The sequence below is a fragment of the Vulpes vulpes genome, chromosome 13 (genome assembly GCF_048418805.1).
Source record: "Vulpes vulpes isolate BD-2025 chromosome 13, VulVul3, whole genome shotgun sequence".
Taxonomy (NCBI): domain Eukaryota; kingdom Metazoa; phylum Chordata; class Mammalia; order Carnivora; family Canidae; genus Vulpes; species Vulpes vulpes.
In genome coordinates, this window is record NC_132792.1 from 62,709,017 (window position 1) to 62,733,781 (window position 24,765).

At 33.2% G+C, this 24,765-nt stretch overlaps 1 protein-coding gene across 20 annotated transcripts in view; it reads right to left on the bottom strand.

The window, feature by feature from the left end:
* Positions 1-24,765, bottom strand: part of CSPP1 (centrosome and spindle pole associated protein 1) — a 130,429-nt gene that overhangs the window by 34,769 nt on the left and 70,895 nt on the right. For all 20 annotated transcript variants that reach the window (XR_011996633.1, XM_026012200.2, XM_072734617.1 and 17 more), the window contains 2 exons: positions 10,572-10,701; positions 8,636-8,783 (listed from right to left, as the gene is read on the bottom strand). Coding sequence is in view for 19 of the 20 variants with exons in the window: in XM_026012200.2 (XP_025867985.2) it covers positions 8,636-8,783; positions 10,572-10,701 (278 nt within the window). In the remaining variant the exon portion in view is untranslated. The remainder of the gene's footprint in view (positions 1-8,635; positions 8,784-10,571; positions 10,702-24,765) is intronic.

Here is a 24,765-nt window from a genome sequence, read left to right on the forward strand (position 1 = left end):
TTTGTTTTATAGATGGTAGTGAAGACAGTCTTGGTAGTAACAGAAGTAGTACTAGTAATAATGGCAGCTAGAGAAAGAGAATAGATGAAAGGAAGACTGTATCTAATTCAAGGAATATACAATGTCAGAAGACAGTCCTAGAACAAAGCCCATGTTCACAGACCAAGATGAGTTTAATCTGGTTCATAATACACATCTCAATAAATGTCAGTTAAAGAGAAGACAGCATCTCACAGAATGCACATGACTTAGAAGGAATTATCAACCTAGTTCAAAGAAAATAAGGACTGAGTAAAATTCACCAAATTGGAAATCAGGACATCAGTTATTCCTGAAAATGTAGCACTAGTAGAGCAGTAGGAGCTAGAAGCATTACGGAATATGGAACAATAAGAGGGAGTAAGAAGTGGAAGCAACAAGTACAGACTATTCTTCAAATGTGTTTTATGTAAGTATAGCAAGGTCAAGGTAGAATTTTTGTTTGTGTTTAAAAATACAAGAACATAAAAAAAAATAAAAATACAAGAACCTAAGTATGTTCATAGGTAGAAGGGAAGAAATAAGTAGAAAAACTGAAAACGCAAGAGAGAAGGGACTAGCTGAAATCAGATACTGACGGCAAAATAACTGCCAACCAACAAGAATTGGTAAGGACAAATTAGCTAGGTGCTCCTGCAATCATTCCTAAATCCTGGGATCTATCTGGATATGGGAGGTAAATGAAAACAGAAAGATGATGAAATTGAGGTCATGAACAGCTGTGGTCCCTAAAAGTCACCAAATTAAACCAAAAACAAATGGAAAATCACTATCTCATCATCCAAAATTCACTAGAACAGCTAATAACACTCTATATAAATGAGAAGTCATTATGAGTAACAATACATACATATTCTTCCATTTTCTATTACAAAAGTATGGTATATCAAACTCATTCCTTCCAAGTTGATAACCAGAACTCTATTACCAAAATAATGAGTGGTTAAGGAATACAATCTCATTTTGATATTCACTTACACAAACCATAAATTAAGAGATAAATGTCCTATAAGTATAATAAACTTCAAGGGGCACCCCTGGTGGCGCAGCGGTTTAGCGCCGCCTGCAGCCCAGGGTGTGATCCTGGAGGCCCAGGATCGAGTCCCACGTCGGGCTCCTTGCGTGGAGCCTGCTTCTCCCTCTGCCTGTGTCTCTGCCTATCTCTGTGTGTGTGTGTGTTTCTCATGAATAAATAAATAAATAAGTCTTTAAAAAAAAAATGAGTAATGTTTTACTTTACTGTTGTGATTATACACAATACAGTCCCCTCTCATTTAGAGAAGTCAGTATATTTATATAAAAAACTGATGTCATCAGAGTACATAATTATTTGAGACTATCAGATTAAGCAATCAAGACAAGTACATATTGCTATTTATCAGAAAAAACTATCAATCAAGCAGTCACTCTTTGCCTATCTTTCTGTGAGGTGGTAAAATAAAAGGTTTTGAAATCAGCTAAAAATAAAAATTTAAAAACGCACTTTGGTGAAAAGTATAATTTGCCAACTGCAAAGATGTCACCAAAAACTGGCTTTTACATCAAATGTGCACCATGATGTCATTTAATATAAAATTGCTAGCATTATAGAATAATTCTACACAGAATAGCATAGCAAAAGAAAATATTACAGATTCATGAATGGGAAAACAGTTTACTCTCTGAACAATTTATCAGATCAGGACTAAATTATATGATAGCTACAGGTAAATAATACAGGTACTTAAATTTTTCTACCCCTTATTTTATTATTTTTTTACAAACCTAAATATTTTGAAATTAAAATTAACTTTTTTTTTTTGAAGACTTATTTATTTATTTTAGAGAGAAGGAGACCATACACATGCACGATCAGGGACAGGGAAAGAAGGAGAGTGAGAAGCAGATTCCCGGCTGAGCACAGAACCCACTTGATTCCACCTCCCTGAGATCATGACCTGAGCAGAAATCAAGAGTCAGATGCTCAAGTGACTGGCCAATCAGGTGTCCCATAAAATTAATTTTATAAGTTAGCTGTTCTTTAATGGAAAATATCAAAACATTTTAAGAAAATGACTAAAAAGATTTCTATGGGCCTAGGATTATTCTGCAATCATGACTGATAATACAAACTTTTTATAACTCAGAGAACTAAAGAAAATTTCCAACCTAATTTGACTATTAACACATATTTCAAAATAAAATACACGGGCTTATTTAAAAAGATCAGTCCTCAAGACAAATAAAAATCTAACTGGTGGGCAACAAATCTCATAAGCTTAAAAATATTAAAATAACAAAAAGATACTCTCTGAACAAAGAGAATATATACTAGTAGTGAACGAAAGTTACCTGGAAAATACCCAGATATATGGAAACTTTAAAAACTCATGTCTAAATAATTAATGAGTCAAAGAAAAATCACTAAAATTAGGAAAGTATATTGAATGAAAATGAAAATACCACTTATCAAAATTTGTGATACATTTAAAGCAGTACTCAAAAGGAAATTTATAGCATTTTTAAATGCATATATTAGAAAAGAAATCAAATCATAATCTAAGCTTACACATTAAGGAAATAGAAAAAGAAAATTAAGTACAAAGCAAACTAAAAGAAGAAAATAATAAAGATGAGAGCAAAAATAAAGGAAACATGAAAAGAAAAACAACAGAGAAAAATCAATGAAAACCAAAGCTAGATCTATGAAGAGATCAAAAAAACGAATAAACCTCCAGCAAGAATGGTTAAAAGAAAAAGAACAAATTACAAATATCAGGAATAAAAGAAAAATAAACTATCACTATAGATCCTACAGACATTAAAAAATAACAAAAATACTGTGAACAGTTTTATGCTAATAAATTCAGATACTTAAATAAAAGATTAAATTCCTTTAATGATTCAAGCAAAAGTTCACACAAGAAGAAAGAGATAAATTGAATGTCTTTTATCTACTAAAGAAGTTGAATTCATGGTTTAAAAACTTCCTCAAAAGAAAATTCGCAGCCCATATGCCTTCACTGGTAAATTCTACCAACAGAAAAGGAAACTTTTCCCAACTCTTATCTGTGAAGCCAGCATCATCCTGATACCAAAACCAGACAACAACACTAAAAGAAAAACAAATATCCCTTATGAGCCTAGCTGCAAAAATCCCTAACTATTAGTAAATCAAATTCTCTAATACAGAATTTTTTAAAAACACAATAAAACATGGACTAGCTATGGTTTTTGCCAGGATGAAAGAGCAGTTCAACATTTAAAAAGTCAGCCAGTGTAATTCACCATATAGAAAGCAACTGAATAAGAAAGATGAAGTTATTATTTCAAAAGATGGAGAAAAGGCACTTGACAAAATTCAATACATACTAATGTGAAAACTATGAGCAAGAATAGAAGACAATGCCCTAGACCTGATTTAAAAAAAAAAAAAAAAAATTGGGACAGCACGGTGCCTCAGTGGTTTAACGCCACCTTCAGCCCAGGGCCTGATCCTGGAGACCCGGGATTGAGTCCCGAATCCAGCTCCCTGCATGGAGCCTGCTTCTCTCTCTGCCCGTGTCTCTGCCTCTCTCTCTCTCTCTCTCTCTCTCTCTCTCTCTCTCTCATTAATAGATAAATAAAATCTTTGAAAAAAAATCTATGAAAAATCTACAGCCAACATTACATTAAATGGTGAAAAGACTGAATGCTTTCTACCTTAAATCAGACAAGACAAGGATATCTGTTCTCATGATTTCTAAGTATTGTGCTAGAGTTCCTAACAGGTGCAAAACACAACCAAAATAACTAAAAGGCAATCAGATTGGAAAGGAAGTAAAACTTTGCAAATAACATGACTGTCTACATTTTAAAAATCCCAAAGAACTTACACATACACTAAAACTAATGAGTTAAAAGAACATACAAAAATCAACTATATTTTTATATACTAGCAATGAACAAATGGATATTGAAACTTTTTAATGTGTCATTTAATATTTAAAATAGCATTAAAACACATGAAATACATATGAATACAATTAACAAAATGTCACAATATCTGAAAATTGTAAAATATTGCTAAAAGATACTAACTAAGAGTAATAAGTACATAAATATTCCACATTCATGGATCAAAAGAAATATAGTTAAGATTGCTGGCTGTGCCAAATTGATCTTTTTGTCAGTGCAATCCTAATGAAAATCCCACCACATTTTTTTTGAGGTTGATAAACTGATAGTAAAATTTATATGAAAAGGCAAGGGAAGTAGACAAAACAATCTTGAAAAAGAAGAATGAAGTTGGAAGACACACTTCTCAATTTTAAAACTTACTACAAAGCTACATTAATCAAGAGAGTATGATATGAGCAGAATAATAGACATTTATCTAGATCAATGGAACAGAACATAAGAGTTCATAAATAATTTTATGGTCAACTGATCTTCAACAAAAGTATCAGGGCAATTCAATGTACGAAATGTTATAAAATGGACTGTGATTGTAACACAACTCTGAATATAACTAAAAACTCCTGAATTGTATATTTTAAAGGGATGAATTGGATGGCATGGGAAATGAGATCTCATTAAAAGCTATTATATATATAAAAACAAGTAAGACAGAAAGAAGAACTATCAGCTTGAAAGTCTCAATAAAGAGACATGACGACTACATGTAATATGGGATCCTGTACTACAGCCTGGAACAGAATAACAAAGTTAGGGGAAAATTCAAATAAGGTCTATAGTTTATTTAATAGTACTGTACCCATCTTAATTTCTGGTTTGGGACACTATACTAGATTATGTAAGATGTTAACATTATGGGACACTAGGTGAAGGGTACATTTTATATCTTTTTCCAACTCTTCTTCTCTAAGTCTTGAATTATTTCAAACAACAAAGTTAAAAAAAAAAAAAAAGTTATCCCACCTACTTCACCTAAAATTTTAAAGACTAACAAATACAAGGACTGATGAGGATGCAATGCAACCAGAAATTTTGTGCTTTGCTGGTTAAGAATGCAAAATGATATAACCACTTTGGAAAATGGTCTAGCAATTTCTTAGAAAATTAAATATACCCTTACTTACTATACATCCCAGGAAATTTCATTCCTGTGTGTTTACCCAAGGAAAATGAATATTTATGTGCACATAAAGACCTGAAGGTAAATGTTTATAAAAGCTTTATTCCTAACAGCCTGAAATTGTAAACAACCCAAATATCCATAAAAGGATAAACAATTATGGCACCTCCACATAGCAGAATCCTATTTAGTAATAAAAAAAAGTAGAGAACAAGCATATACAACAACATGAATAAATCATTAAAACTAAGTGAAAAAAGACACAAAAAGCAGATCAGAGATTGGCAAGTATAGGGTTGGATAAATTGGAAATGTTCTATATCTTGATTTTGGCAATGGCTGCTGGAATCAGTTGTCAAAACTCACCAGATAATACACTTAAAAAGGGTGAATTTTGTCATATGCAAACTGTGTCTCAATAATCAACATAAAAACAAAAATCTAATGGGGGCAAATATATACACAAAAGAAATACAATCAAATATACATAAAGAAACCTTTAATCTTGCTATTAATCAGAACTATGAGATAGTTTTGCTGTTTTTCAAATTGGTTAAGTATTTTTTTATTTTATTGATTTTTTGGGAGTAGCTTTAAAAAATTTTAACATATGACAGATTCATGTAACATCACCATAATCAAGATACAGAACAGTTTCATCACCTCAAAAAACTTCATCATGCTATCTCTTTATAGTTATTCCCTATCCCCAGCCATAATAATCCCTGCAACCTCTGATTTGTTCTCCATTCTAGGTATATAACCATTAGAGAGGGGCTTCTTTGACTTAGCATAATTTGTTTGAAAAATCAAGTTATTACGCATATCAATAGTTCATTCTTTTGTTGGGTAGCAACCAATGGTATGAATGTACCAAAGTTTATTTATTCACTCACTGAAAGTCATTAGAACACAGTTGTTTTTTGTAATGAGAACTTGAAAAACAAGTTTAATGAATAAAAAGTTATAAGAGGAAACAGATTTTTAAGCGTACAAATAATAAAAATGAAAAATATTTTAAAAGGGTTGATGCAAAAAAAAGGTTGGTGCTATTCCAGTTATATGGGAAATAGATTTTAATATTTATTAATAACTACTTCCCCTATAAAGAGATCTTCCCTAGAAGCTAAGGATGAACTTTAAATTTCCTTAATTTCTTTGTAATAAAAAATAAAACAGGAGTAACTAGAAAAGCCAGCAGCCAAATTAAAGTTAGCCAACAGAAAGTACAAAGGTTATATGATTTTGGTCATTACATGAAGTAAAGTAGAATGAATACAGATCTTTACTACATATATTTCAATATAATAGAAAAATTACCTGCCCTCCTTCCCCTCTCTAAAATATATCAGTCACAAACAAATTGATACTCTTTAAAGGATGAATTTAACTTACTTTGAAAATATCATTTAAAAAATAGTTTCACTGTATTTGATAAAACAGTATACCTTTTCTATCTCATGGCATGACTGTAGCATTAAACAAGCAAAGCAAACATTACTGATAAAAATCAAAACCTCAGAAAAGTCTGCTTCATTATTGTTAGGCCAAACAATTCTAAAACAGTATTTTATAATTCAATAACCCACACTTATCCTACTTGCTTCCACCAACTAAACACATACACAAACAACATAATTGTATTGTGTGAACTGGAAATAAGCTTAGAGATAAGCTTGACAGTCCTGAGCAAATTATTCTATTCCAGTGTTTACCAAAATTTCAGTCATTTACATACCTTCTTCCTTAAATCCTATGTTTCTATCAATTCACAATCTAAATTAACTGCAGCAAGACTGACTAGATTCTTATCAATCTCATATCCTCCTCCTGGGCATTATAATTAGGTCGCCTTATAATTAGGTCTGAATACTGGAGCAAAGATAAAGCGATACTCCTCCACTTCTAGGCCAGAACCCCCACAAAACTCAACTCATTCTCCTACCACTGAATTCTGTTTGGCTGCTAGAAGTGAAGGATTTCAAAATGGAGAAATGACACAAAGAAGAGTCCTGGATTCCGGAGTCACTCTTGGAGGAGAACCACCCAAACAGCATCAGAATGTGACGTGAGAAGTAACTTTTACTGCATTAAACCTTAAGCCTCAAGCGTATGATAATTAGGGGTTATTTGTTACAGCACTTTTTGTTAAATGTCTGAACTAATGCCTGTACTTTAAAAGGAAATGTTAGAGCACTATCCTTAAATGAAAAACCGTGTTTTTGTAATATATATTCAAATAAATATTTAACTTCTAAAATAAGAAATGTTTATCTGTGTATCACCTAAAATCACCTCATCTACAAAAGAGTAAGCTCTAGTCTTCAAAACCGTGAGCAAAACATGAGGTGAAGATAGAAAAGGAACAAATCATTTGGGAAGAAAAGAATTATCTTAGTAATTTAAGTGGGCCTCACATTCATCTTTTTAAAAAGTCATCTTTAACAAAGAAACAAAAGCATAATATTTAAGAACTCTTAATAATTCAATACCCGAAATATATTCTTACATCCCTCAACTATCCCTACAGTAAAGTGTAATATCTAAAGAACATGAAATCTACATTTTTACCATTTAACAGGTTCCTTTAATTTAATGGGTTCCTATTATTCATTTCTTATTTCTAATAAAACCATTTTCAAAAACCCATCTTTGTCTATTTTTATTCTTATCTAAAAGCTAATCAGAGATCATCCTAATATATATAATAAGTCATAAGACCTCTTTTTTTCCAAAGTGCAGGTTGTTGTGGTTTCTACACCAAACATTTTTTTAAGAGAGAGGGAGGGAGAGAGAGGGAGGAAGAGAAAGAGCATGAGAGAGTGCGCACATGTGAGAACAAGGTGGAAGTGGGGGAGGGGGGGAGGAGGGGAGGAGAAAAAATCTTAAGCAGGCTCCACACCCAGCATGGAGCCTGACATAGGGCTGATCTTACAACCCTGAGATTATGACCTGAGCTGAAATCAAGAGCCAGATGCTTAACTGAGAGACCCAGGGACTCCTCTAGATCAAACATTTTTGAGAGTTCATAATTTAAAGACAAATCACTATGATTCTGCAACCTGCCAGAAAGTTTCTGAGATTAGGTCTTTATTTTTCAATGGAGTCCTTGCACTGTGCAGGTATATGGCATATATGAAATACCACATTTCACAACTATTCCAAAGAACTTATTTTAAATATGTCTTATTAGCTTAAAAAATTTAATAAGAGTTTTCTTATTTTTACCAGGATATTTTTTAAAAATCTAACTACTAGCTTGGGTAAAAAGCTTGACAACATGAGCTTTCCTCTGAAATTATTATCATTAAAGGATGAAAAACATGTAACAAAATTAAATGAATATTACCTCAAAAAAAGAAAAGACCTCTTAACCTGTCATTATGTTTATTACAAAATATCTCTTTTGCATTAAGCTACACAAAAAGAGACCTTGCCTTCCATGCTATGATTCTCATTTTATCTATCACCTCATTCTTTTAAAAATTTAAAAACAGTTCAGTTTCTTTTGAAAACAACAAATCAATGGAATTAGCATACTTATCAGATTTCCTTTTGCATCTCTCAGAGGAGCACCGCCTCCACCTTTTCCCCAGGGGTTGTAACTTTTCATTTCAGCTTCTAATTTAGCTTCATATTCTTCTTTTTCTTCACGTTCTCTCTTTCTTCTTTCTTCTCTTTCCCGAATCTTGGTAATATTAAGAAACATTTACATAAGTGCTGACACGTATTCTATTACAAACAGTTTCGTTTTAATATCAGTTTTTATTTTTCTTATTAAAAAAAAACTGGATTTTTTTTTTTTTACAGTCGGTCTCACTATAAAATTTAAAATCACAAATCTATGGAATACCCAATTTAAAAACACTTCCTTGACTAGAATATATAGCTGTTGGTCCCTCATATCATGCTACTAGAATCTTTGCAGCCACTAATGCCAATGATTCCTCCTTTCCACCTCCAATTTCTCCCTGAGCCACTCCCTCCCTAATCTCCATCAGTTGCATGAGGACCAATAGGATCTCCCAACTTTCCTTTTCCACCTATCCTTTCATGGGACCAGGCCAGCCACAAACTTACTCTCCACATCTGACCAAACCTACTCTACCCTGGGCAAACTCCATTCCCAGAACTCAAGAGGTTGAAGGTTCAAAGCTATTTAGACTTCTGGGCTACATTAAGTACAATTTTATCAGAGTATACAAAACAGTCTTCTCATCATCAAGTATAAACACAGGGTTGGTCTCTAGGAACATATAGATAGGCAATGAACAAGTATCTATATCTTGGAAAGTTACTTTAAAAATTATAACCACACACACACACACACACAGAGAGAGAGAGAGAGAGAGAGAAATCATAACCACATGCATGGAAAATTTAAGCACCCATTCCAGCAAGGCTAAGAAGTTATCACACACATGAAATAAAATTCTAAAGTTAGGAAATGTAGTTTTGTCAGCAGTGTTTTTAATATGCTCATTTGAAAATAGATATATAAATTTAGTCATTTATTTGTAGAAAACTACCACTCAAAAAATAGTTGTAATTCCACAATTTTAAAAAAATCCATTTTTAAGGATGTTGTCCATGTAAAAACTGAACAAAAGGAGCTTTAGAAATCAAACTGGAACTTTATAGAAGAGTACTTTAGATGGACATACACCCACATATACTCAGCATCCTCTCAGAGATATATCCTCCAAAAACCCGCATACATTTGATATAATTACTTTTAAGTAAACTCTCTTCAAATATTACAAACTACAATAGAACTTGTTCTCCTCCTCTCTACAAGTGTTGTTCTTTTTTCTCTTAGTTCATATTCATAGCCTCATTTTTCATGTAGACTACAGCATTCAGAATCATTTTCATGTCCTCTGTTCTTTCTCATTCCCTGTATCTATGTCTTATCAATAGATCCCAGAGTTGTCTTTTGGATGTCCTCCCATCTTCCCCATCTAGTCAGGGCCTCATTACCTCCTGTCTGGACTCCCTCAATAGTCTACTAAAATCTGCGACATCCATCTCTTTCCTAATCATACACATTCCAAATAGCTATCCTCCTAAAACTTAAAAGGGTCCATATCAACTATTCGTTTCATTTTCTAGCTTAAACTTTCCTCCCATAGGCTGAAAATTCCTTATTAGTTAATCCTTCACAATCCAGCACAATCTTAACACTTCAGCCCCTTCTCCCACATTAATTTCCATTCTCTGAATATACCCAGAATTTAAAATCTATTCATTGTATAACATGCAGTTCAAGTATCAACACATGAAGCCCTCCTATCAATTATTCTTTTATCCTATGCTTCCAACAGCATTCTAATCCATCAGCATCAAAATTTATCACATTGAACTATAAATGACTAATAATTGTTTTCTCCTCTGCCAAACTGAGTTCTAAGAGAACACTGTGCTAACACATAAGATGTTCAACACTTAAGTGAATGAATAAAGAATGAATGAATACCTGTTGCTGCAAAGCTTCTTGGTAAGACTGAAGTGACTGTTTTGAAGGCTTTGGTTTATCTTCAAAAAACAATCCTGAATTTATTGCTCGATCACTTGTAATTTTCAGTTCATTCTGTCCAACCATATTCCTACATCAAGTACACAATAATTTTAATCCATTTATGACAGAGTAAGAAGACAACACTCCTTTGAAATAGCATAGCATTTAAGTAGATTTGAAAACAGGGAAAAATATTTCTCTGTAGGTCAAAGAGATCCTTAAGTAAACGTCCCTTACCAATAAGCTCTCAACTGTCTCTGTTTTCCCAATTAATGGAACTTTCAAATTTATTAGATCTATTTCTTGACCTACGTGGCAGTTACAAGGGGGTAAAAACTTTGTGATAATTCATTAAGTAGTATATACATGACTCATGCAATTTTCTGAACGTAGAGAAGTAACAATATGGTGGAAGTCTCCCAATATCATAATTAATAATTTACTTAATAAATGTACTCTAACAAAGTAATAACTTCTTAGCCATTTCAAAAATAAGATAAAATTACAGCAAAAAATCTGCCTCAAATAAAACTCAAATTTTTGAAAAACTTGCAAGGAATCAAGAAAGGAAAAATTTAAGACATACTATGGTTACATAAATCTCAAGCAATAAAGTGCTATTTGTCTTAAATACAGGAATGCAGCCACTTTGAAGAAAGCAATATATTTAAAAATCTGAATTATTGAAGATAAACTCAAATATTAGTTTTATAATTAAACTGTAATTATTAAAGAGACTACAAAGGCTTCTCATCTCCAAAAACATCATCACTTCAAAATAATGAGTTCCTTTTGTATAACTAACTTAACCAATATATTTACAATCTTTTATTAGAATAAACAGAAATATCTATATATACTGTCACACTGGATCATGAGAGGATAAAAGGAAAGATGAGGATGGGGGCCTGGGTGCAGGTAGTTATTAAGCATCCAACTCTTGATTTTGACTCAGATCAAAATCTCAGGGTCATGAGATCCAGCCCCAAACTAGGTGTGGAGCCTGCTTACGATTCTCTCTCTCCCCCTCTCTCTCGGTTTCCCCTCACCTCCAAGAAAAATTTTTTTAAAGAAAAGGAAAGATGAGGAGAGCCGGAGTAAATGGTTCCTAAAAGACCTTATACTTTTTAAGAGCAAGGGGGCTCTGCATCTGCAAATGGATAAAGTTGAAAGGGCTTATTTGAGTAAGACTAATCTCTTAAAACAAATTGGATATAAATTATATAATCTAAAAGAACTTCTCAAACTCAACACCAAAAAAAATTAAAAATCCAGTTAAGAAATGGGTAGAAAACATGAACAGACATTTCTCCAAAGAAGACATATGCATGCCCAATAGGTACATGAAAAAATGCTCAACACCACTTGGCATCAGGGAAATACAAATTAAAACCACAATGAGATACCACCTCATACCAGTCAGAAGAGTGAAAATTAACAACTCAGGAAACAAGAGATGTTGGCAAGAATGTGGAGAAAGAGGAACCCTCCTTACAGTGTTGGTGGGAAAGCAAGCTGGTGCAGCTACTCTAGAAAACAGTAGGGAGACTCCTCAAAAAGTTAAAAATAGAACTACCCTATAAGCCAGCAATTGCACTAGTAGGTATTTATCAAAGGACACAAACATAGCGATCGAAGGGGAACCTGTGCCCCAATATCCCAGTGTTTATAGCAGCAATGTCCAAAAGAGCCAAACTATGGAAAAGAGCCCAGATATCTACTGACAGATGAATGGATAAAGAAGATGTGATATATATACACAATGGAATATGACTCAGCCATCAAAAAGAATGAAATCTTGGGATGCCTGGGTGGCTCAGTGGTTTAGTGCTGCCTTCAGCCCAGGGCCTGATCCTGGACGACCCGGGATCGAGTCCCACGTCAGACTCCCTGCATGGAGCCTGCTTTTCCCTCTCCCTGTGTCTCTGCCTCTCTCTCTTTCTCTCTGGGTGTCTTTCATGAATAAATAAATAAAATCTTAAAAAAAAAATGATATCTTGCCATTTGCAATGATGTGGATGGCACTAAAGGGTATTAAGTCAGAGAAAGACACATACCATATGCTTTCATTCATATATGGAATTTAAGGAACAAAATAGTTGAAGATAAGAGAAGGGAAGGAAAAATAAGACAAAATCAGAGAGGGAGGCAGACCATTAAGAACCACTTAACTATAGGAAACAAACTGAAGGTTGCTGGAGGGGAGTAAGTAGGGAAACAGGATATATAGGTATTGGACATTAAGGAGGGCACTTGATGTAATGAACACGGGGTGTTATATGCAATTGATGAATCACTAAATTCTACCCCTGAAACTAGTAAGACACTATGTGTAACTAAACTGAATTTAAGTAAAAAAAAAAAAAAAAAAAAGAAAAGAAAAGTTCCTTTTTATGGCTCAACAGTATTTCATTTATGTGGATATAACACATTTTGTTTATCCATTTACCAGCTGATAGACATTTGAACTGTTTATACTTATAAGTATTTATTACAAATACTGTTATGAACATTCATATACTAGTCTTTGTGTGTATATACATTTATATTTCTCTTAAGTATAGACCTAGGAGGACAATTCAAGTGATGATAAGTATGCTTAACTTTTTAAGAAACTGCCATTTCCTGCAACTGCTTTTTATATATTGATTTTGTATTCAGCAATGCTGCTAAAAACTACTAATTCTAATATTTTTATCAGTATTCAAAAAATAAAGAAATTAAAAAAATAAGTGAATTTACAGAGACTTTTTTTTTTCTCTTTTCACTGAGTCATTAAACATATTACTGATGATATTAATGGCTGAAAATTAGTAGAATCTCTAGAACCCTGCCCTGCTTTATGAGACTTGGGATGAAAATTGTGCCAAAGATGGTTCTTAGTGTTGGGTAAAGCTGGATTCATGATTCCTCAGCAAATGAAGGCTCTTCTTCCTCTCTTCCTTCCTTCCTTTCCTTCCATTTTTTTTCCATCTTTCTCTGGTGATCCAGAGTTCTTACTACTTAGAAATCATCCAGACCATGAAGTATACCATATAGATGATATAGTCAGATTTATTGACATGCAAGAAATGAGTATGACAAAGTGGTTATTAAGGACAATGCCAATATCAAAACTGGAGAAGTGGGTATAGCCTCTCTGAAACTTACACACCTCAAGTTAAATCCTAAACATTTTTTTCAGCTCTAAAGTTCTTTAATTTGGTCCTGAATAGACCTTGCTCACCAAAGAGATAATACTTGTATAGGTGTAAACATCAGTTAAACAAAATAATTATACCTCTTCTGTTATCACAAATCATTACAGTGTAAATGTGATAAGTTTCCTAAAGTGTGGCAAAGAGTTAAGGCTTTGAAACCAGACAAAACTCCTTTAGATTTCTATCTTAACTGCTTATTAACTGAGGACTTAGGGAAGTCCCTTTATATAGCTGAGTTTCAATTACCTCAGTTGCAAATATTGACAGAAATAATATATATAATGACAAGACAGTAGCATACACTAGTTATTCAGTAATTTGAAATTACTACTATTATCACTATTATTGTTTTAGTAAATGTATACCCAATTTGGACAATTAAAATTCTAAGTACATATCATCCATTAGTGAATACAATTTTGGGGATATGAATGGCAGACTTACAAACCCATTTCTTACACCATTTTTATCTATGAAGTAAGCCGTGTTAAAGAAATAAAATACTGGAATAAAGACAGATCATGTGCACACCAAAATAGTTAACTGAATCACAGATTCCTTCCACCTCTAATTAGGCTAAAATGCTTGAAAATAAATACATTAGAAAATGGTTTGAAAAAAAAAAAAGAAAAAAAAAAGAAAATGGTTTGTAAGAAATTAAAGAGGTAATTCTACTACTCGACTGTTATTATATCACAATTTTATACTTTGTAATGTGGCATTCAGAAAAACAAAATAGAAGAATGACAACTTAAAAACAACTACACTAGAACCCGGTTCATGACTAACAATAAATGGACATGAAAGATCTTACAGAAATGAATATTCTAAAACTGGGAAACACTTCCATGATGGCAAAGTAGGTACGTTTATTTTTTTTTTTTAATTTTTATTTATTTATGATAGGCACACAGTGAGAGAGAGAGAGAGAGAGAGAGAGAGGCAGAGACACAGGCAGAGGGAGAAGCAGGCTCCATGCACCGGGAGCCCAACGTGGGATTCGATCCCGGGTCTCCAGGATCGTGCCCTGGGCCAAAGGCAGGCGCCAAACCGCTGCGCCACCCAGGGATCCCAGGAGGTACGTTTAAAAATCTGCTACCCCAGGGATCCCTGGGTGGCGCAGCGGTTTGGCGCCTGCCTTTGGCCCAGGGCGCGATCCTGGAGACCCGGGATCGAATCCCACGTCGGGCTCCCGGTGCATGGAGCCTGCTTCTCCCTCTGCCTGTGTCTCTGCCTCTCTCTCTCTCTCTCTCTCTCTCTCTCTCTGACTATCATAAATAAAAAAAATAAAAAAATAAATCTGCTACCCCATTAAAATATTGAAAACATTGTTAAAAATTGTCAAGATCAACTTTTTTATAATTCTGAAAATTAATGAAAGGCTTGCAACAATCCAAGAAGAATTATAAAAAATTTAAAAATAAAAACTTTAATTAAGAACAATAATATTTATGGCATGTGAACCTGCCCCTTCCCATTCAACTTCTGCCTAGCTTACTGAAACCATAAAATCCAACAGCCTGTCACAGAAGGCAGCTATAAAAATCAGCAGCCCACAGCCAATGGAAATGTAGAACAGGTTTGGAGCTCCCCAAACAGCCAATCTCTAGAAAATGTGACCTCTGACCTATCTGGAAGCTCCCTGGAAGAGCACCATTCTTAAGGCCTGCCTTTATTTAATGCGTACTTAGAGCTTGCTCAGTATAAATGTTCTTATCATGAAGTATTTGTAGAAAACAATCAGCAGCAATTGTTCCACATTACAGTTAGCTGTGGCAGCAAAACCTGTGGAGCAAGCAAAAGGCTAACCACCACCGACAAAAATTTTTATTTTTTTAATTCGGGAAAAACATATCCATAGTGGCTTGGAAAACTAACATATTCTTATGAACCTAGAAAGCGACATGCATATGCAGAGTTTCACAGATACCCAGAAAACCTGTGAGGACATTCTAATCTTTCACTTCTGGCTGGTATTGAGGTCTGTAGGAGAAGGAAGTAAAGGCTAGAACTGAGATGAAAACTGCTGGAGTATTGTACTGAACATACCCCAATACAAAAACAGAACACTTAACAACGAGTATTAGACATTTATTTTAAGTCATTTAAGGAAATTTAAGCCCTTTAAGGCAATCTCTGTCCAGTCATAACCGATTAAGCTAACTCAGCAGAGGCATCAATAGTCACACATGACAAATAATATAAACTTTACAGAAATAGTTCACAATAGTAGTTTAAAAAGAACCACAATTACAAATAGCAACAACAATAAGCCTTAGGGTATGAGAAAATCTGATTCCACAGTTGCCACATTTTATCTTTTTAAATGCCCAGTTTACAATTAACAAAAAAATTTTATATGAGACTAACAAAAGAATAGGAAGTATGGACCATATACAGGAAAAAGAAATCAGTCAATACAAACTGTCCTTGGGGAACCCTACATGTTGGACTTTTTGGACAAAGACTCTGAATGAGGTATTACAAGTATCTTGGAAAAACTAAAGAAAACCTTATCTAAAGAATTAAAGGAAAGTATAAGAACAGTGTTATACCAAATAAAGAATATCAACAAATTATTTTTTAAAAAAAGATATTACAGAGTTGGAAAGTACAAAAACTGAAAAGAAAATTTCAGTAGAGGGTCTCAGTATCAGATTTTAGCAGGCAGAATAAATCACTGAATTTGAAGTTAAGTCACTTTAGATTAGCCAGTCTGAAAAACAGAAAGAAAAAGGTTAAAGAAAAATTAACAGAACTTCAGAGACCCTGTGGGACACCATCAAGTATATCAACATATACATAATAGGCATCTCAGAAAGAAAGGAGATAAAGAAAGGAACATAAAGAATGTCTGAATAACAGCTGAAAATTTCCAAAACTTGATGAAAAATATTAACACATCTAATAACTCATCAAATTCTAAGCAAGAAACCTCAGAGATCCATACATATATATACATTATAGTCAATCTGCCTAAAGACAATGAGAGAACCTTGAAAATAGCAAGAAAATAACAAATCATCATGTACAGGTATCTTTAATAAGATTAACAGGTCATCAGACACCATGAAGACCAGAAGGCAATGAGACGACATATTCAAAATGCTGACAGAAAATGAATTTTAACCAAGAATTCTACACCCAGGAAAACTATCCTTCAAAAATAAAAGCAAAATTAGAACATTAAAGCTAATCAGGCCTTTAATAAAAACTCAGAAAAGTTATCACTAACAGATACATCCTATAATAATGAATGTAGCACACTACAGATTGTGATGAGGAACACGTGACAATAACTGCAGTAAACACAAAGAAATAAAGAACACCAGTAACCGTAACTACAGGAAGACAAAGATAAAAGATATCACAAATATATTCTTTTTTAAAGATTTTATTTATTTATTCATGAGAGACAGAGAGAGAGAGAGAGAGAGAGAGGCAGAGATACAGGCAGAGGGAGAAGCAGGTTCCATGCAGGAAGCCCAATGCAAGACTTGATCCCAGGACTTCAGGATCACACCCTGAGCCAAAAGCAGACGCTCAACCACTGAGCCACCCAGGCATCCCTACAAATATGTTTTTATTTGCAACTCTATTCTAACTTAAAAGGTAAATACACAAAGAAACAAACAAGAAAGGAAAAGAAAGAATTATAAAACTGTGCTGATGAGTTTAAATGTATAAAGTTGTAATTTGTATGACAACAATGGCATAAAGGAAAAGGGAAGTAATGGCATTACAATGTAGAAAATTTTTTTTTACTATTTTTAATATTGACATTAAACTCAGTTCTTTTAAATTAACACAGTAATTTTAATCTGTAACAAAATACACACACACACACACACACACAAAACACAAAAATCATACTAAAAGGAATTAAAAAGGAATCCTATAAAATATTTAACATAAGGGGCTCCTGGGTGGCTCAGTCAGTTAAGCATCTAACTCTTGATTTCACTTAAGTCAATATTCAGAGTCCTGAGATCAAGCACCAAATCAGGCTCTGTGCTCAGCAGGGAGTCTGTTTCTCTCTCTTCCTCTCCTTCTGACCCTCCCCCAGCTAGTGGGCATACACTCTCTCAAATAAATAAAATCTTTAAAAAATATTTAATATAAAAGAAGGCATTAATAGAGGAACAGAGAAACAAGAAAAATTTTTAAAAAATAGCTGACAAAAATTCTACCTTAATAAGAATTGTACTATATGGAAATTTAGGCAGAAGATAGCAGAAAAGGGTGGACTGAGGTTGTGGGGGTATAGACTAGAATGCAGAAGTATGCTGTCTGCAGAGACACACTTTAAATTCAAATACACAAATAAACTGATGGTAAGACATGGAAAATTATATACCATGCAAGCTAACCCAAAAAAAAGAACAAGAGTAGCAACATTTGTAACAGACAAAATACACTTCAGTTCAAAAACTGTTACTGGACACAAAAAGGAATCTTTTATACTGAAAGAAGTTCAACTTATCATTAAGAGATAATAATGATAAACATGTATGTAACATAACTACAGAGACCTACATATAAAAAGCAAAAACAGAACTGAAGAGAGAAAAAGACAAATCAAAAATAGTCGGAGACTTCAGTACTTCACTTCAAATAATAGGACAATTGAACATCTGCATGGAAGGTCAACAAGGAAATACAGAAAATAAACAATACTACAAGCCAACTAGATCTAAGACACAGTGATAGAATGATCCACTCCACAACAGAGTACATTCTTCTTAAGTCTATACAGAATTCTCCAAGACAGACCATATGTTAGGTTATAAAACAAGCCTCACTAAATTTTAAAGGATTGAAATTTAAAAAAAAAAAAAAAAAAGGATTGAAATCATACAGAGTATGTTCTCCAACTGCAACAGAATTACATCAAAAATGAGTTAAAAAAGGAAATTTATAATTCTGTTGGGAATTAAACAATACACTCTAAAGTAACCAATACATCAATGAAGAAATCAAGAGAAATTGGAAAATACTTTGAGATGAATGAAAATGAAAAGACAACACACAAAATGTCAGAGATGCTATGAACAACACTATACCAACAAATTAGATCAAATTAGATATCTAGATCAACATCTTAGATATCATTGACACAGGTCAATCTTAGATACAAACTACCAAAACAAACACAAGAAAAAATTTTAAATAAACTGATGACAAATAGACTGAATTAGTAATAAAACAAAAAACTACCCACAAAGAAAAGACGAGAGCCAACTAGTTTCCTGATCAATTCTCCCACATTGAAAGAATTAACAACAATCTTTTCCAAACTCCAAAGTAAAATGGAAAATGGAAAAACACTTCCAACTAATTCTACTAGGCTAGTACTATCCTAATACCAAAATGAGACATGAAGAGGCACCTGAGTGGCTCAGTTGGTGGAGCATCCACCTCTTGATTTCAGCTCAGGTCATGATCTCAGAGTTGTGATCAGCACCCTGCCCTCCCTGGTCACCAGATGCCATGCTCAGCTCGGAGTCTACTTGAAATTCTTTCTTCTTCCTCTTTTTCCCTCTCCCCACTCACACCTGCATGCTCTCTCTCAAATAAAAACTTTACTTTTTTTTAAAATTTTTATTTATTTATGATAGTTACAGAGAGGCAGAGACATAGGCAGATGGAGAAGCAGGCTCCATGCACCAGGAGCCCGACGTGGGATTTGATCCCGGGTCTCCAGGATCGCGCCCTGGGCCAAAGGCAGGCGCTAAACTGCTGTACTACCCAGGGATCCCTCAAATAAAAACTTTAAAAACAACAATAGTAAAAACAAAATCAGACATGAAAACAAAACTAAAGACTAATTTCACTCATAAACATAGAGGCAACAATCCTTAAAAAAAATAAGCAAACTGAATAATCCAGCAACACATAATAAAAATTATATTTCATGACCAAGTGGGATTTATCACAAGAATTCCAGGTTGAGGGCAGCCCAAGTGGCTCAGCAGTTTAGCGCCACCTTCAGCCCAGGGCGTGACCCTGGAGACCTGGGATGGAGTCCCACATAGGGCTCCGTGGGAGGAGCCTGCTTCTCCCTCTGCCTGTGTCTCTGCCTCTCTTTCTCTCTGTGTCTCTCATGAATAAATAAATAAAATCCTTAAAAAAAAAAAAAAAAGAATTCCAGGTTAATTTAATATATGAAATGAATCAATATAATACACCCTATTAGTAGAATAAAGAACAAAACCACTAAAGCATCTCAATAGATACAGAAAAAGCATCTGGCAAAATTCAACTTCTAATTTAGAAATATGCTGAAATATGTATGCTAAATACATTTATAATGGAAACAATCAACAAAAAATAGAAGAAAACTTCCTCAAGCTGATAAAGGCAATTACAAAAAACCCATAACTAACATCACAATTAATGGTTAAAGACTAAACAAATGCCTATAAGATAAAGGAAGAAGTAAAATTATCTTCATTACTGATGATGTAATCATGCATGCAGAAAATGCCAAGAAATTCACTAAAAACTGTTAGAACTAAGAGTTTAGCAAAGTTGCAGGATATAAGATCAATATACAAAGTTCAACTGTACTTCTACAAACTAGCATGAATAATAGGGAAATGAAATTAAGAGAACAATTCCATTCACAACACCTAAGAGTATTAAATACTTTGAAATAGGGATGCCTGGGTGGCTCAGTGGTTGAGCATCTGCCTTCAACTTAGGGCATGATCCCAGGGTCCTGAGATAGAGTCTCACATGGAGTTCCCCACAGGGAACCTGCTTCTCCCTCTGTGTGTCTCATGAATAAATAAAAACCTTTTTAAAAATAATAAATAAATAAATACTTTGAAATCAATTAAGCAGAAGTTAAGCAGTGTAAAAGTTACAAAATATCACTGGAAGAAATTTAAAAACCCAAAAAAATTTTATAAAGACATCCCACATTCATGGATTAGAGACTTAATAATGTTAAGATATAAAAGTAAACCATAAAGAAATAGAAAGCCTGAAAAGACCTATAACTAGTAAGGAAACTGAATCACTAATCAAAAATTATCCTGATATCCAAAACGAAAAGGACGCTATAAGAAAACTACAGGTCAATATTGCCTGTGGCCACTGATGAAAAATCCTCAATAAAATACTAGCAAGCCAAATTCAAAAGCCTACTAAAAGAATCAAGCACCATGATCAAAGGGGGATTTATTCCTGGAATACAAGAATGATTAACATACATACATACAAAAATCAATATACCACATTAATAGAATGAAATGAGGAAAAAAAATTACCATCTCAATTGATGCAGAAAAATGATAAAAAAGTTAACAATCTTTCATGATAAAAGCACTCAACAAGCTAGAAATAAACTACCTCAACATAATAAATGCCATATTTAAAAGACTGAAAGCTTTTCCTCTAAGATCAGGAACAAGGCATTACTTTTTTTGAACATAGTACAGGAAGTTCTAACCAGAGCGCTTAGGATAAAAAAACAAGTAAAGGGCACCCAAATTGGAATGTAAGAAATAAATCTCTGTTCATTGATGATGTATGTTACATATAGAAAACCCTAACGATTCCACACACAAAAAATACCAGTTAGTAAAACAAATTCAGCAATGGTAGGATACAAAGTTAACACACAAAAACCAGTTGCATTCAATACACAATGAATAATCTGAAAAGGAAATTACAAAAACAATTCCATTTATAATAACATCAAACAGAATAGAATACTTACGAATTAAGTAAACCACAGTGTGAAAGACTTGTACAAACACTGAAAACTACAAAACGCAGCTGAAACAAATTAAATAAGACATTAATAAATGGAAATGTACCCCATTCATGGATTAGAAGGTTTAATATTACTAAGATGTCAATACTACCCAAAGTGATGTGCAGATTTGATGCAAATCTTATCTAAATCTCAATGATATTTTTGCAGAAAGAGAAAAACTCTTATTAAGATTTTATTCTCTCAAGGGACTCCAAATAGTCAAAAAAAAATTTTGAAAAAGAACAAGCTACAGAACTCATACCTCCTGATATTAAAACTTACCACAAAGCTACAGTAATCAAAACAGCATGGTATTGGCATATAGAAAGACATAGAGAACAAATGAATAGAGAGCTCAGAACTAAATGCATTCATGTAAAGTAAAATTTTTGCAAGGGTGCCATGACCATACACAATAGGAAAAGGACAGTCTTTTCAACAAATGATGCTAAGAAAATGATATTCACAAGCAAAGAATGAAGCTGGACTCTTAACACTTCATACCAAAGTTAATTCAAAATGGATTAAAATACTCAAAGTAAGACCAAAAACTATAAAACTCTTAGAAGAAAATATAGAGCCAAAGCTTCAAAATATTGGATTTGGCAATAATTTCTTGGATAAAAAAAGAAAAAATAGGCAAATTAAACTTCATGAAGATTAAAAATGTGTATTCATCTATAGTGTTGCTAGATACTACCAACAGAGTAAAAAGGCAACACAATGAGTAGGGGAAAATATTTGCAAATCATATATCTGATAAGGAATTAATATCCACAATATATAGAGAACTCTTAAAATTCATCAACAGAAAAAACAAATCACCCAATTAAAAAATGAACTATTAAGGACTTAAATAGACATTTCTTCAAAGAAGATAGACAAATGGTCAATAAGCACATAAAACTTCAGTCAACATTAGTAATTGTAAGGAAATGCAAATCAAAAGCACAGTAAGACAACACTTCATTAGGATGGCTATTATCAAATAAAACAAAAATAACAAGTGTCGGTGAAGAGGTGGAGAAATTGGAACCCTAATGTAGAGCTGATGGAAATGAAAAATAGTACTGCTGCAGTAGAATACAATACGGTGGTTACCCAACAGATAATTACCATATGATCCAGCAATTTCACTTCTGGGTATATACTCAAAAAAACAGAAAGCAGAGTCTAGAAAAGACACCCACATTCACAGCTGCATATTCGCACAGAAAAACATAGAAGCAGCCCAAGTGCCCACTGATGGATGAACTGGATAAACAAAATGTGGTATCTACATACAATTAAGTATTACTCTCAGCCTTTTGAAGAAAGTCTGACTTGTATCACAACATGGATTAACCTTGATATATTATAGTAAGTAAAATCACCAGACACAAAAGGAGGAGTACCATGATTTGACTTCTATGAGGTATCTAAAGTAGTTGTAATCATAGAGACAGAAAGGGGCAGAAGAAGGGGGAATAGAGAAATGTTTAATAGGTACAGTTAGTTTTACAAGTTCCAGGTGGTGGTGATGGTTGCACAATATGAATGTACTTAATAACATTGAACTACACACTTAAAATGCTTAAAATGGTAATTCTGTTTGTGTATTTTACTACAATAAAGAAATTGAAAAAATATATATTAAACAGATCTATAGATTCCATATAACCTGTACCAAAATCTCAACTGACATTTTACATAAATCGACAAGCTTATCCTAAAATTCACATTGAAATGCGAAGGACCTGCAAAAGCAATCCTGGAAAAGAAAAATAAATTTGGGGAACTCATACTTCCCTAATTTCAAAACTTGCTATAGTACTACAATAATATTCCTGGCATAAGGGTAGACACATAGATGATTGGAACAGAATACAGAATCCCAGAAACAGACTCACATAAATACATGTCCAGTGAATTTTGACAAAGATGCAAAAGCAATTCAATAAAGGACAAATAAACTTGCTAACAAATGGTGCTGGGCACCACTGGACACCCAAAGGAAAGAAAGAAAGAAAGAAAGAAAGAAAGAAAGAAAGAAAGAAAGAAAGAAAAGAAAGAAAAGAAAGAAAGAAGAAAAGAAAAAAGAAAAGAAAAGAAAAGAAAAGAAAAGAAAAGAAAAGAAAAGAAAGAAAAGAAAAGAAAAGAAAAGAAAAGAAAAGAAAAGAAAGAAAAGAAAAGAAAAGAAAAGAAAAGAAAAGAAAAGAAAAGAAAAGAAAAAAGAAAAGAAAAGAGAAAGAAAGAAAGAAAGAAAGAAAGAAAAGAAAAGAAAAGAAAAGAAAGAAAAAAAGAATCTTCAATCTAAGCTTCACGTCTTACCTAAAAATTAACTCAGAATGGATCATGGACTTAAACAAAAAACTACAAAACTTTAAGGGGAAGAAAAAAAAAAACAAGAAAAATCTTTGGGATGTAGACCTAGAAAAAGAATATTAGACTTGACACTGAAAATATGATACATAAAAGAAAAAACTGATAGGTTGGGCTTGATTAAAAACTTAAAACTTTTGCTCTCTGCAACATGCTATTCAAAGGATGAAGACAAGCTGTAGGGTAAGAGAAAATATTTGCACACCATGTATCTGATAAAGCACTAGTATTTAGGATATATCAAGAATCCTCAAAAACTCAATAGTTAGAAAAACAACAACTACTCCAATTTAAAATGTGTTAAAAAACAGGGCGCCTGGCTGGCTCAGTCAGTAGGGTATGTGACTCTTGATCTCAGGGTCATGAATTCAAGCCCCACATTGGGCATGGAGCCTATTTAAAAAAAAATAAATAAGTAAAATAAAATGTGTAAAAAAACATCAAGAAACATTTCATTAAAGATTTATAGATAAAAAAAAAGATTTATAGATAGCAAATATATGAAAAGATGTTAAGCATCATCATTATTAGAGAAATATAAATTAAACCCCCCATGATCTATCATTACACACATATCAAAGTGCCATAAACAAAAGTCATGACACCAAATGCTGGTAAAGATGTAATGAAACCAAATTCTGAATACACTGCCAATACAAATGTGAATTGGTACAGTCTCTGTGAAAAGTCTGGCAGTTTCTTATAAACTTAAGTTATAACTACCATATAACCCAAAATAATACTCCTGACCAATTTTCCTAAAGAACCAAAGACTATGTTCATGCAAAACCTATACATGAATATTTATAGCCACTCTATTCATACT